General features: G+C 38.8%; 1 protein-coding gene across 2 annotated transcripts; it reads left to right on the top strand.

The window, feature by feature from the left end:
- Positions 1–3,882: 3,882 nt before the first annotated feature.
- Positions 3,883–11,328, top strand: gfod2 (glucose-fructose oxidoreductase domain containing 2). Of its 2 annotated transcripts, none has more exons than XM_088078961.1 (3): positions 3,883–4,230; positions 5,674–6,053; positions 7,710–11,328. In XM_088078961.1, exons 2-3 carry the CDS (start codon positions 5,801–5,803, stop codon positions 8,609–8,611), a joined length of 1,155 nt encoding a protein of 384 aa, XP_087935087.1. In that variant the 5' UTR covers positions 3,883–4,230; positions 5,674–5,800; the 3' UTR covers positions 8,612–11,328. The 2 variants fall into 2 exon arrangements, with proteins under 2 accessions (XP_087935087.1, XP_042361180.1); XM_042505246.2 differs by having other exon boundaries at positions 3,884–4,226.
- The last annotated feature ends 522 nt before the right edge of the window (positions 11,329–11,850 follow it).

The following is an 11,850-nucleotide window of genomic DNA, read 5'->3' as shown; positions in this document are numbered from 1 at the left end:
ACTAAAAGTCCCAGAATGCCTTGCGCTTCCTGTCCAGGTCCGTCAGTAATATACCGCCCCTGCTGGTCAGGACCAGAGACTGGATAGAGAGATGTTTAATAAAAACACTGTAAAGAAGATAGATAGATAGATAGATAGATAGATAGATAGATAGATAGATAGATAGATAGATAGATAGATAGAATAAAGATCTAAAATATTTCAGAAGAACAATAAATGCATACATTATGCAGTTTTTTTTATAGTATTGCATTATGTTTGAATTAATTGTTTACCAACTGTTTGTAAGTAGGCTACGCTTAAATACATTGCTAATTAAGTGAAATTAAAAAGAATATACTAATAGTGTGTAACAAAAGAGTAGAAAATGAGTATATGTTCCATAAGTACACTAAATTAACACTATTAGGCTACTATTTGCAATTTAGTATACTTTTTAAAAATACATCATCATACAATTTACAAAACACTTAAAGTCCACTTTTTATAAGTGCACTTAAAAAACATTTTAAGTATTGAAAAATATGTGTACTTATTGTTAGTATATTCAAGTTAACTTAGTGAACTTAATTACATCTATTCTGATGTACCTTTTTTAATGTATACTTTAAATATACTTACTTATGCAAAAAAGTATACTTGAAATAACTTTGGTAGACTCAAAATATATTTATGATATATTTAATGCATACTTCTTTTTTTTTTTTACCTGGGTAACCATGTATCCATGGGAAATGCTATGCAATGATCTTTTTTTTTCCAGCTTCACACGGGTGAGCCATGCATGTCTGCATGTTGTAGCAACCTCTATCAGCCACCAGATGGCCTTATAGATATCACTTTGTGATTGAGTCTGTGGTGGAAACCACAACAGTCTTAAATCTCCTGCATGGAGGATGTTCAGGTTTTGATGTCTCATATCATCATGCAGTTTTATGGTTGTGGATTTTTACGCTACTCTGTCATTTTTCCAGACATCCACCTGTCAGACACATCCAGGTAAAATCTACAGATCCTCATGTCAAACACTTCTGTGCACATTTGTAAACACAACATCTGTTGTTTGAAGTTAAATTAGTGCACATCGATTATCCTTAAATGAAATTTAGAAATTTTAAGTCCTGAAGATTATTTTTTTGCATCAGAAAAAAAGACTTTAAGAAGGTAAAATGCACTTTAGTATTTTTTAAACTATCTGTTATTTTATAATTAAAGAATATTTCTAAATGAAACAACTCAAATAAAAAATAAGCAATGTTTTTAACATTAAACCTTTTTTTTTAAATGATTGGAAAACATAAAAATGCTTTATGCAACCAAGCATGTTGTTTGAAACTGACTATGCCAATAGCCTATGCTCAGCAGACTATGATTGTTATCCTCTGAGACCAGAGAATAGAAAGCCAAAAAGTCAACATCATCATAATCTATTTAAGACCCACACATACACAGATTTTCGACAGATCATTATGCTTCTCAAAAACTTGGTTAAGACAGCACATTGTGTGCCTATCTGCCAACTATAAGGGTATCCTGATCTCATGGCGAGAGGATTTATTTTGAATGTACTAAAAAAAAAATCCAGAACTGGAGAAAAATATTGGTGGCACACATACATCATAATGGCAAGTATGTTTTCCAAGAAGTGATACTTGTATTGTACTAAATGCATTGTCAATTATCAGTAATCAAATATGATTAACATTTTACTCTGAGGCCTTATTACAACAACACAGTTCATCTTTGTAGCTCATGGTGCTTAAAACTGAATCAAGTTAACAATAAGTCAGTTATCAGTGATATATAATATCCAGACTGTATTTAGCTCTAGTCTGAATATTTATTTAGCCTGTTAAAATTGCTTTTATATTCTTACATATTCTACCAGAAATACAAAGCATACTGAGGAAGAGTAAACATGAAAGCAGACAATATAAAAGGGCAACATGTTCTATAAATTAGAAGACACCTGATATTCCGTGCTTTTAGTGAAAAGGAAATCGATTTGCAGTGAATGGTGATTTTATATTTGTCTTTGATTATCTTATTTTATTTTGTTTAACTGTAACTGTTGAAATTCTATGTAATCTTGATGTAAATATTCACCTTTTTGTCTTCTTTTTATAATAACTGTTATTGTATGCACACTATTGCAAATAACCTTGATACATTCTGTCGTCTTTTTCTTTACTAAAAGCCTAACTAGGGACAGGAGTTGGAAACTAGCAATAGCTGTAATCTCTACATGTGAAACATCAATTACTATTTACATTGTCCCTGTCAAACATAAATAAATAATAGAAACATATTCAGGCATTAACCACACTGAACCATAGGCTACATCTCATTCCACAGGAACAATTTTAGGCCTGCTGAATTGTATTTTGGGGTAACCTTGGAATAATGTCTAAAAGGTATCTTGTATAGGACAGGTCTGTGCAGTGTGCAGGCTAGCATACTGAATCATGGGAGACATTGGTGCCCGATCAGAGACTGCCCCTGCTTCACGACCAGGGGCATAGACATTAGTGAATGTAAGAAGTCATGTTTACATTTTTCTTCATTTACAAAATAAGTATAAGTATGGGAACAACTTTGCGTGTTTTTAGTGCTTACCAGAGCCCTTTAAGAGTCCCTCTCTTATAGTAGCATTCCAAGAGTTAAAAAAGTTCACCTCCATTCATCTCCATTCATCATTCATCTCCATTCATCTCAATTACACGCATGGTTCGTGCATCCTGTTGCCCCGGTAATCAACCCGGATGTGTTTTGTGCCGGATTGATTTTTTTTGTGTGGGCAATGCTCAGATCTTGATATTCCGTACATGCGTGTGTGTGGGGGTGTGACAGCAGTCCCTCTGCATCAGCCCTGTAGACTCAAATGCTTAGAGGCCAGTATCAATATCGATATCATCCCGAACCATATTGCCACAGAGCTATACAGCTGAAAAAGATATCTACATGTGAAGTCATTTTTATATCTAACATACAGATTCGGGCACGAGTATCGCCCGATAAAAACATGTCAAGATACCCATAACGTCATTTTGTCTGCTCAAAAGGCCAGTTAGAGATATCCATGTTTCAGTTTCGACTGGTCAAAAGGGGAATTACAGATATGTTGTGACCAAGCTGGATTCCATATCTGGATATCAGGGTGTATTTTGTATCTGACTAATTCATGCATTCACATGCAGTGGTTTACACTTTGTATTAAAATCACTAAATCAATCAGCACTTATATAAACAGTAGTGTGACGACATAGAACAATGAAGGAGCTAGACCTCTTTAAACAAAGGATAAAGCTTGGACACAGGGACGGGCAGGCTGACAAAGGATCAAATTAATTGCAGTAAGTAAGTCAGACAAAGATAAAGAAGATATACGTTTATATATATAAGCAATAAATAGCAACCTGCTCCTTTACCATGGTAAAGAAAGTCTAAAATATGTCAACATAACCATCTATGTCAGATCCACATCACTTATATTTGTACTATGTAATTATACATTTTACATATAAAAGTGCTATACATGTACAGTATGTGCGTGTGTCTGTGTAGATTTTATATATTTTGTATTTTAAAATATCTTTTATTTTTTGTATTTTAATAATATTTAACCCTTATTTAGCATTCAGTCGGCTTTTTTTCTATTGCCTCTGACTCTTGAGCTGCTGAAATGTGAAAAAAAAATGTGTGAATCTCTCGAGTGTGACATTAATCAGTCTAATCTAACCCTGGCTGTTAACATTAATCTTCAAATATAAGCATGTTTTACTTTAAAAACAATATAATAATGAAACTACATACAATGCGCTCCTTGTATATTGTAAATGAATGCTGTTATTGACTGCTATTAAGCGAAAATCGGAGCTTGGTCTCTCCATAATGTATTCCTTATAATACATCCATGATTCAAATGGCCCGCCAGACACTTCCGGGATCTATTCGAAGCTTAATGAGTCACGTGATGCCAGAGCATTTTGAACTTCCGTTGTCAGTACTCCGTTTATTAGTGCACTACTGCTTACATATGAGTACGGACGCCATATTTTCAAGTTAGCGTCTCTGTTATCTTTACCTGATCCTCTGCTGGTGACCCATCTCCAGCCTCGTGTAGTATCTCTGGTCCTCCCACAGTCACCGCTGAGGTTACCATTAGAGACTGGCCAGCGCCCGGCTGAGCACCTCCAACCGCTGTGGATGTTGTCCCGGTGAATACAGTAGGTAGCTTATGTTACATATCAGTATGAGTTGCTTTTACAGCATGTTTAAAGCCAGTTGGATACGCTAACTTTAGATTTTAATTCTGTAAAATACTTTGGTTCAGCGGGAGCGTTTTGAGTTCGCTTTGCGGCTGTTTGGCCCGGCGGCTAGCTCAACGTGCTAGCTAACCATGTCAACAGCTAGCGTAGTGTGTGTGTGTGTGGACCTCAGCTATTCTAGAAATATTACGCCTGTATTAGTTACATTTGTAGCCACAAGTTTGTGGTATCGTACACGGCCAATGCCCAACTGTTATTGATCACGGCACCGATCATTTCGTGCGGCATGGCTTTGTTTTCTGACCAGCCGACAGCAACACAGCACGGCTAGGTTACTCTCTAGTGGTGTCTGTTTGTGAGAGATATTTAACAGCCTTGTTAAATATATACCTGTTGGCCCCTGTATTTTGTGAGCCCTGAGTCGATGCATTTAAGAAAAGGGAGAACCTTTTTTTTCTCAAAGGTTACATAGGTAAGGCAGGTGCACAGGCACAGACGCCTTTATCAGTCTGTCATTGAACAGTCTTGGCCACAGGGTGACAAGTGAGGCACACTGCTTGCTCCTGTCAGCGCTGCTCGCTACTTCAGTGTCTATGGCATATCTTCTCCCATAAATCCATATATTACTGAGTCAGTTATAGTGTTTGCACAATAAAGCTCAGGCAAAAACGAGCCTCCTTCTCAAAGATAGATATTACTGTGGGCAGGTGCTCCCACCACAAAATAATAGTAATTACATTACAATTCCCAAGCAGTCACAGGTTCAGTTTGATCAGGAAATCACCAAAGGTAAATGGAGAGTTGGGATTGTCTCAGGTGATCTGAGCTACATATTTAATTTAATATTATTAAGGGAAAATGATGAATTAAGCTGCTCTGTGTACATGTTTTTGTTTCAAAATGACACTGAACAAGAGTTTCATCTGGATAAAGCCAACCACACAAAGGCATAAATGGCACTTGCTGCAGAGGTAATAGAGATGACGTTGACTTTCGGTGGGTGTGGAACATGAGGAATGGCATGTTAACTATGTAGCAGGACACAATGCAAGTAACTGTCTGAGACTGCTGATGAGAAAAACTGGTCCAGACCTCGATCAGACATGTTTGTCCTGCGTGTTGATACAGTCACTAGAGATATAGATATTGTGCTATGAGTCAGGTCATTATCTGTGGTTTTGGTTATAGTAACATTGTGGTAGATAAAATGTCTTAAGGTCTGGTCTTAAACCCCCCCAATGCAGTAAAGTGATTTTCTGAACATATTTGCTTTGTATGAATGAATGACGGCTTTACATGCAGAAAATATTGTACAGAAACAACATAAAATGGCCTTTAAAAATGTGTAATATTTGATTTTTTCAGTGTCAGCTAGCTTCATCAGTTTCTTCTTTTATTTTTACAGGTACAGTAAGCTCTCCTTGACTTCAAGACACAGTCAAAGCTTTGACAGAAACTTTAATCGTCAGCTGTTGGGATGTCTGTGAGGCTGGCAATGGTTAACACATAAGGTCGCAGTGAGTGGCACTGCCATGTTGCCAGGAGTCGGTGTATTTGGCACGGGCAGCACAGCCCGGGTGCTGGTCCCGTTGTTGCAGGCTGAAGGCTTTGAGGTTCATGCACTCTGGGGGCGAAGCGAAGAGGAGGCTTGCTGCTTGGCGAAGGAGCTTGGCATCCCATTTCACACCAGCCGATCTGATGACGTCCTGCTGCACCAAGATGTTGACCTTGTTTGCATCTATATTCCACCCTCAATGACAAGGCAGATTGCTGTCAAAGCACTGGGTAAGAGGTCATAAACCCACATAAACTTTTAACTACAATGCAGACCGTTTTCCTTTTGTAAGGCTGCCCCATCAAAAAACCTCTGGCATGTTTTAAGTTATAAAAACTCCTACTGCAACTGTCCTAGCTGGGCGTGGCATATCGGCTCTGGAGAGATTTAACATTTCTCACTAAAATGAAAGTTTTCTCCAAAAGATGCATATCTTTAAAATGGCTGTTTATCCTTGAGATGTGATTAATGGTCGTCATACACTCGACATACACCACCGGGAACATCGTAATTTGAGGGGAAAAAAAAAACTAAAATAAAACTGGAAATTCCCCACATCTCGCATCTGTTAGCAGCCCATTAAAGCAAAGACAGTTAACATATTATCGTATCAGAGGAGAGCAGATCCGTAAAGTTAACTTACTGTATCTGATGGAATTCCTGAGTGTTGACCTCAGCTTCCTGTTTTAGTTGCAACTTCCTGAGTGTGTCCCCACCAAAGGACTTATCCACAGCGATACTTCCAAGTGATACTGAAGGCTGCTGATCTCCATGTATAAAAGCTATACACACCCTCTGTGCTATAACATGTGGTCGCAGGAGAATGTTGACTTTTTGTGTAGAAACACCAGACCCTGGGCCCTGAGAAGTAATGGCATTTAAAGCCACCAAATCCACAGTGTGCCTGAGCACAGAGACACAAGTGTCATGCTACACCTCCAAATCCTATTTAATACACACTAAGCTAAATCAAATGTAGTCCTATACATCAGCAACAAACCCTACATTTTTTATTGACTTGGTTTTTAGAGGCACTGAATCCACCATATGGCTTTATTTTGGAGGCTGCAGTGTCAGATGTGTTCCGTTACTCTGAGAGCTGTTTCCATAATTTTGTCTACCCTTATTGATATACATGGAGGTAGAAACTATTAATTGTGTGTAAAACTAGTTAAGTGCAGATTAAGAACCAGTGAGTGAACACACAGCTCATCACCTTCACCTAAAACAAAAATACAAGACAACCAAAAGTCATAAAAGGGTTAGTTGTGTGGGAGAGGGAGATTTGCCAGATTGAATCATTGGAATTTGAAATTCTACTGTTCTCATTGCGCTTTAAAGGCCTTTGCACAATGAAGTATTAAAGTGTTAAAAAGTATTGAAGAAAAAGTTACTTGACCTGCGGGAAACATGCATCCATAAGAGAGAGGAAGAGGACACACAGTATAATTTCATAACTTGGATAGTTTACTTTTGACAGATCAGATAGTAATGTTCAGTCTGACATGGAAGAAAGAGGATGCAGTAGAGGATGAAGGCGGTACAGGGACAGGCAGGGAGGACAGCTCAGCTTTTTCAGCTGCGGTGCCAAATGCAAGTCACGGGGCAGACAGTGGCTGCAGCCAGGGAGGTAACTACAGAGAGAATCAAGGCAGCCAAATTGTCTCTCCATTTCGTCCCATATTGCATATTTGTGCAAAGACTAGATTAATGAAATGCAGTGGAGCCAGTGTGCAAGGTTTCTGTGCGTAATGGTTTAGTTTTTGGATGATGGATTAAAAATACATGACACAAACTGGGTCAGTGAGCAAAGGTCCAAACTCAGACAACTGAATTCAGTTTGATCTTAATAATGAAAACCCTTCCCTTTCCCTCTATCTCTGCAGGTATAGGTAAGAATGTCGTTTGTGAGAAAGCTGCAACTGCTGTGGATTCATTCAAGATGGTGACTGCAGCCAGGTACTACCCACAGCTGCTCAGCATCATGGGTAATACCCTGCGCTTCCTGCCAGCTTTTATGGCAATGCGCCAGCTGCTTGTGGATGGATATGTTGGCGAAATGCAGGTGTGTGATGTCCGAGTCTACGGCCCCAGCCTCCTGGATCAGTCGTACGGGTGGACATGTGAGGAGCTGATGGGAGGAGGCGGTCTGCACACTGTCGGCTCCTCCATCATTGACCTTTTAAGCTACCTAACTGGTGCGCGAGCCCATCGTGTTCACGGGTTACTGCGGACCTTTGTGCAACAAAATGGTTTGATCCGTGGCATCCGCCGCGTCACCAGCGATGATTTTTGCTTCTTCCAAATGTTGATGGGTGGAACTGGGTCTAGCTCTGGAGGTGTTTGCTGCACTGTGACCCTGAACTTCAACATGCCAGGGTCGTTTGTGCACGAGGTTATGGTAGTTGGATCCACTGGGAGACTGGTTGCCAGGGGAACAGAGCTGTACGGTCAACGCAATGGGAGTAAAGGTGAGGAGTTGTTGATAGGCGACAGTGGGTGGGTGGGACCAGAGGTGAAAGACATGCCTCTGCCTCACCTGCAGGGGCTGGGATCCATGGTCAAGGCACTGAGACAGTCTTTTCAGGCTCACCAGGAGCGCAGGTCATGGGAGCGAGGACCAGTTGCCATGGCGCCAACATTTGAGGATGGTCTGTATGTGCAGACGGTGGTAGAGGCGGTGAAACGGTCCAGTTGTAGTGGAGAATGGGAGTGTGTTGAGATCATGAGTCAGGAGCCTGATCCGAATCACAACCTGTGTGAGGCTCTGCAGAGAAACAAAAACTGAATATATTTATACACCCAGTGCAACTACTACATGTGTCTGACAAAACTGGGCTCTGAATGTGTTTCCTTAAACTCAGCTGCCTAGGCAGTTTACATTACCCATGACTACTTTGTGCATTTTCACATTTTGAGCAGAATATTTTGCTTTAGAAACATAACTGTGCTGTGGGTGTTTGTACCTTCACGGCTATGATTTGTGTGTACACTAATTTTTTTTTATTCACAGCTCCATTATTCTGATTCTCAACAGAGATAAATAATAGCTGTCAAAATCTAACAGTACCCAGTTTACATGTTTATTACCTGTACCATGCTGGAAAAGTAGATAGTGTCTTTGCTGTCACTGAAGCTGCAAGTCATGACTCCAAATTTCCTGCTAAATAAGGTTGATAAATAGTACGTCACCTGTCAGCCATGCACCACACCCATGTCAAATACTGGCCAAGAGCAAAATTTCATGGGAATTGAGCCTCTTGAGGAAACTACATTTGTATTCTTATAGTTGTCAGTTTTCTGATTTGGAGATTATAACTCACAACTGAATGCTTGACGGGGCATCAGCACTATCAAAACAAAGTTAAATTGCTCCACAAGCATTTGATTTCTTTCTTCTAACAACCCAGCTCTGGGTGATGACATGTTAAGTCTTTTTGTTGAGAACCATAAGATTTTTGCACTGTATCAGTTATTGCTGGCTTAACAGTTGGGTTTCACTCAATATGTCCAAGCTAGGAATTTAGTAATTTGGCTCAAATTAAAAGCCAAATGCAAGCGTGCAGTCCAACCAGGAAAACATTTTAATCCCTATTGTACAACAACATTTAGATGTTTTTTGGTGGTAATTTATTTGCAACACAAAAGGCACCTTATTCTGAAAGGAAGTGTTTACGTCAGACAGGAATGTAAATTTAAAAGCATGAGGATGATTTGACTTTCAAAACATTGTGTGCAGTCTGGCAGAATTCAAATGATGCTCCATTGGAGCTCAGCCTCTGTGAAATGAAGAATAAGAATAATGGAGCTGTGCAGAGTTTAGTTTTATTTTTTTAAATGCTTGGAATGTGTAATAGTAAGCATACATTTAAGAGGGCTTGTAGGTTTTTATGTAATGACAGGGCATACGCAAGACACCAGGGAATGAGTTAAATAAGCTATGTAGAAAACTGAAAAATGAAAATTTTAATTTGTAGCACCAACCCTTAAAATGCTCGATACCTAAAGTGATATTTGGTCTTAAATCTTTGTTTTGAGTGTCACTCACTCTGTAGGACATTTCTCTCTTCAGGCAGAGCAGCTATGGTGAGCTGGAGTTCATAGCGAGCTTAAAAAGTATCTAAACTTCAAACTACTCCTGTGTCATCCATATGTTCATCAGTCATCATTACACCAAAATTGACGACTTCCTGATATATACACTACTTTAAAAAGCTTCAGTGAGGCTGATGGTGCAACACAGATGCTGTGTTATAGTAATGTTCTGGGTGATTGTTGGCTGGAACAAAGAACATATGGAAGGACAGAAGTGAAGTGGATTATATGTTAGGTACCTGTTTTCCTCTCTGAAGCTCGCCGATGGTAATTTATTGAACTGCAGTAACTGACTGTGAAGAAGGAAATTGCCACCTTTGACAGATACCTGTCAATTTTACACAGGAAGAGTATTTGATGCTCAGCTTACAGATTTCAGATGAAGTACCACGTAAAATCTTACATTAGCAGAATCAGGCTTCTTCTCGAAATTACAGATTAGGGACTTTTTTTATTGTTAAACTGTCAAAAGTTTTCGATACAGATCCTGAGGGCATTTGACATTTAAATTAGTTTAAAATGTGTTTGTTTACATGTGTTAATGATTGAAGTAATTTTAAATGTTTTACAAGATTTTTTTTCATGCAATCCATGCATTCAAAGTTGTTTCAGATGTTTGAATCCACACCATTACCCTGAAACCTCACTGATCATTGAGTAGAACCACTGGATCTGACGTGCATTAGAGTAGAAATGTGTGCCTCTTTAACTTGCCCAGACCAAGAGAAAGAAGTGTTAAATGGTTGCGGTTGTCACTCACTGCATCTCGCTGTACTGCTGAATATCCTGAATTATATTGGGCTGCAGCACTGCTGCTGAGACAGAAACAGTGTGCTGGTATGATTTGATTGGTCTGTTCCCCTCTTAGACCCACGCAGGATCTGCAAATAAGGATACATACACGTTACACGCTTACCTCACGCTTATCCCAACAGTGCTTTACAAAAACAAATAAGTTTACATAAGTGTCTTTACAAATGCATCACATTTGTCTGCAGGATGTTCTCTAACCCACCACTACTAAAATACATTCCAGCTAAGTTTTCACCTTTTTGCTAACTTCTGTTTTGTTTTTTGCACTGATTACTGATAAAATGCCACATATTTAATATGTAGTGGGATGCTTGTACCAGCCGGCTCACTGCGAAAATGAATTTAACATATGTCTGTATAAGGAATACTTTTTGTATTTATTTATGTCTTGGTGTGGAGGAAGATTCCCATTGTTTAATCTGTTCAGTGTTTGTGTTTTCAGCCTGTGAAATTTCTGTTGTAATATTTATCGTTTAGATTTAGTGTCGTTTTAATTGCTAATATGGCTTTTTGAGCACAATGTGTTGCATCTAAGTTGGGAAACTGTACTGTCCGTCTGCCTGACAGATGTTTCGAAAATAAATACAGTTGTATTCATCAAGTGTCTCTGATCAGACTTCTGTTCATTAATTATAAAAAGACAAAAATGGCCTTTACCTACCAAGTCACTGTATATTGAAACCATAGAACACAGATGTTCAGTATTAGTTAATAAGATACACAGTTCTTTACTGAAATGGTCATTACCGTAATGCTGTTCACATTTTTTCTTTTACATTTTTAACAATCTAATAGTTTGTATATCAAATAGTTATATACTCAGGTCAGTTGTGTCAATATTATAGTGTGAGCTAGCACCATGTTAATCTTCACTTAAAACCACACTGAATAATCACATTCTAGTATCCTTACTGCATGATGCAACACATTGCACCATGCCTCCTCCTTCGCCTCCACAGTCACTAAATCTCCATGGAAGCTCCAAGCAGTGCTGGTGATTACAGAATACTGTCTAGAAACATCTCTGAACTTTTTATGTGAAGAACCTAATGTAGCTCTACCTGATCCGTAGACTGTATATAAAGATATATATCTTTATATACAGTCTATGGTCCGGTC

This window comes from Plectropomus leopardus, chromosome 1 (genome assembly GCF_026936395.1).
Source record: "Plectropomus leopardus strain MGB_pleo_1.0 chromosome 1, ASM2693639v1, whole genome shotgun sequence".
Taxonomy (NCBI): Eukaryota; Metazoa; Chordata; class Actinopteri; order Perciformes; family Serranidae; genus Plectropomus; species Plectropomus leopardus.
Note: the sequence above shows the minus strand (reverse complement) of the source record. Positions and strands in the feature narration are given on the sequence as shown.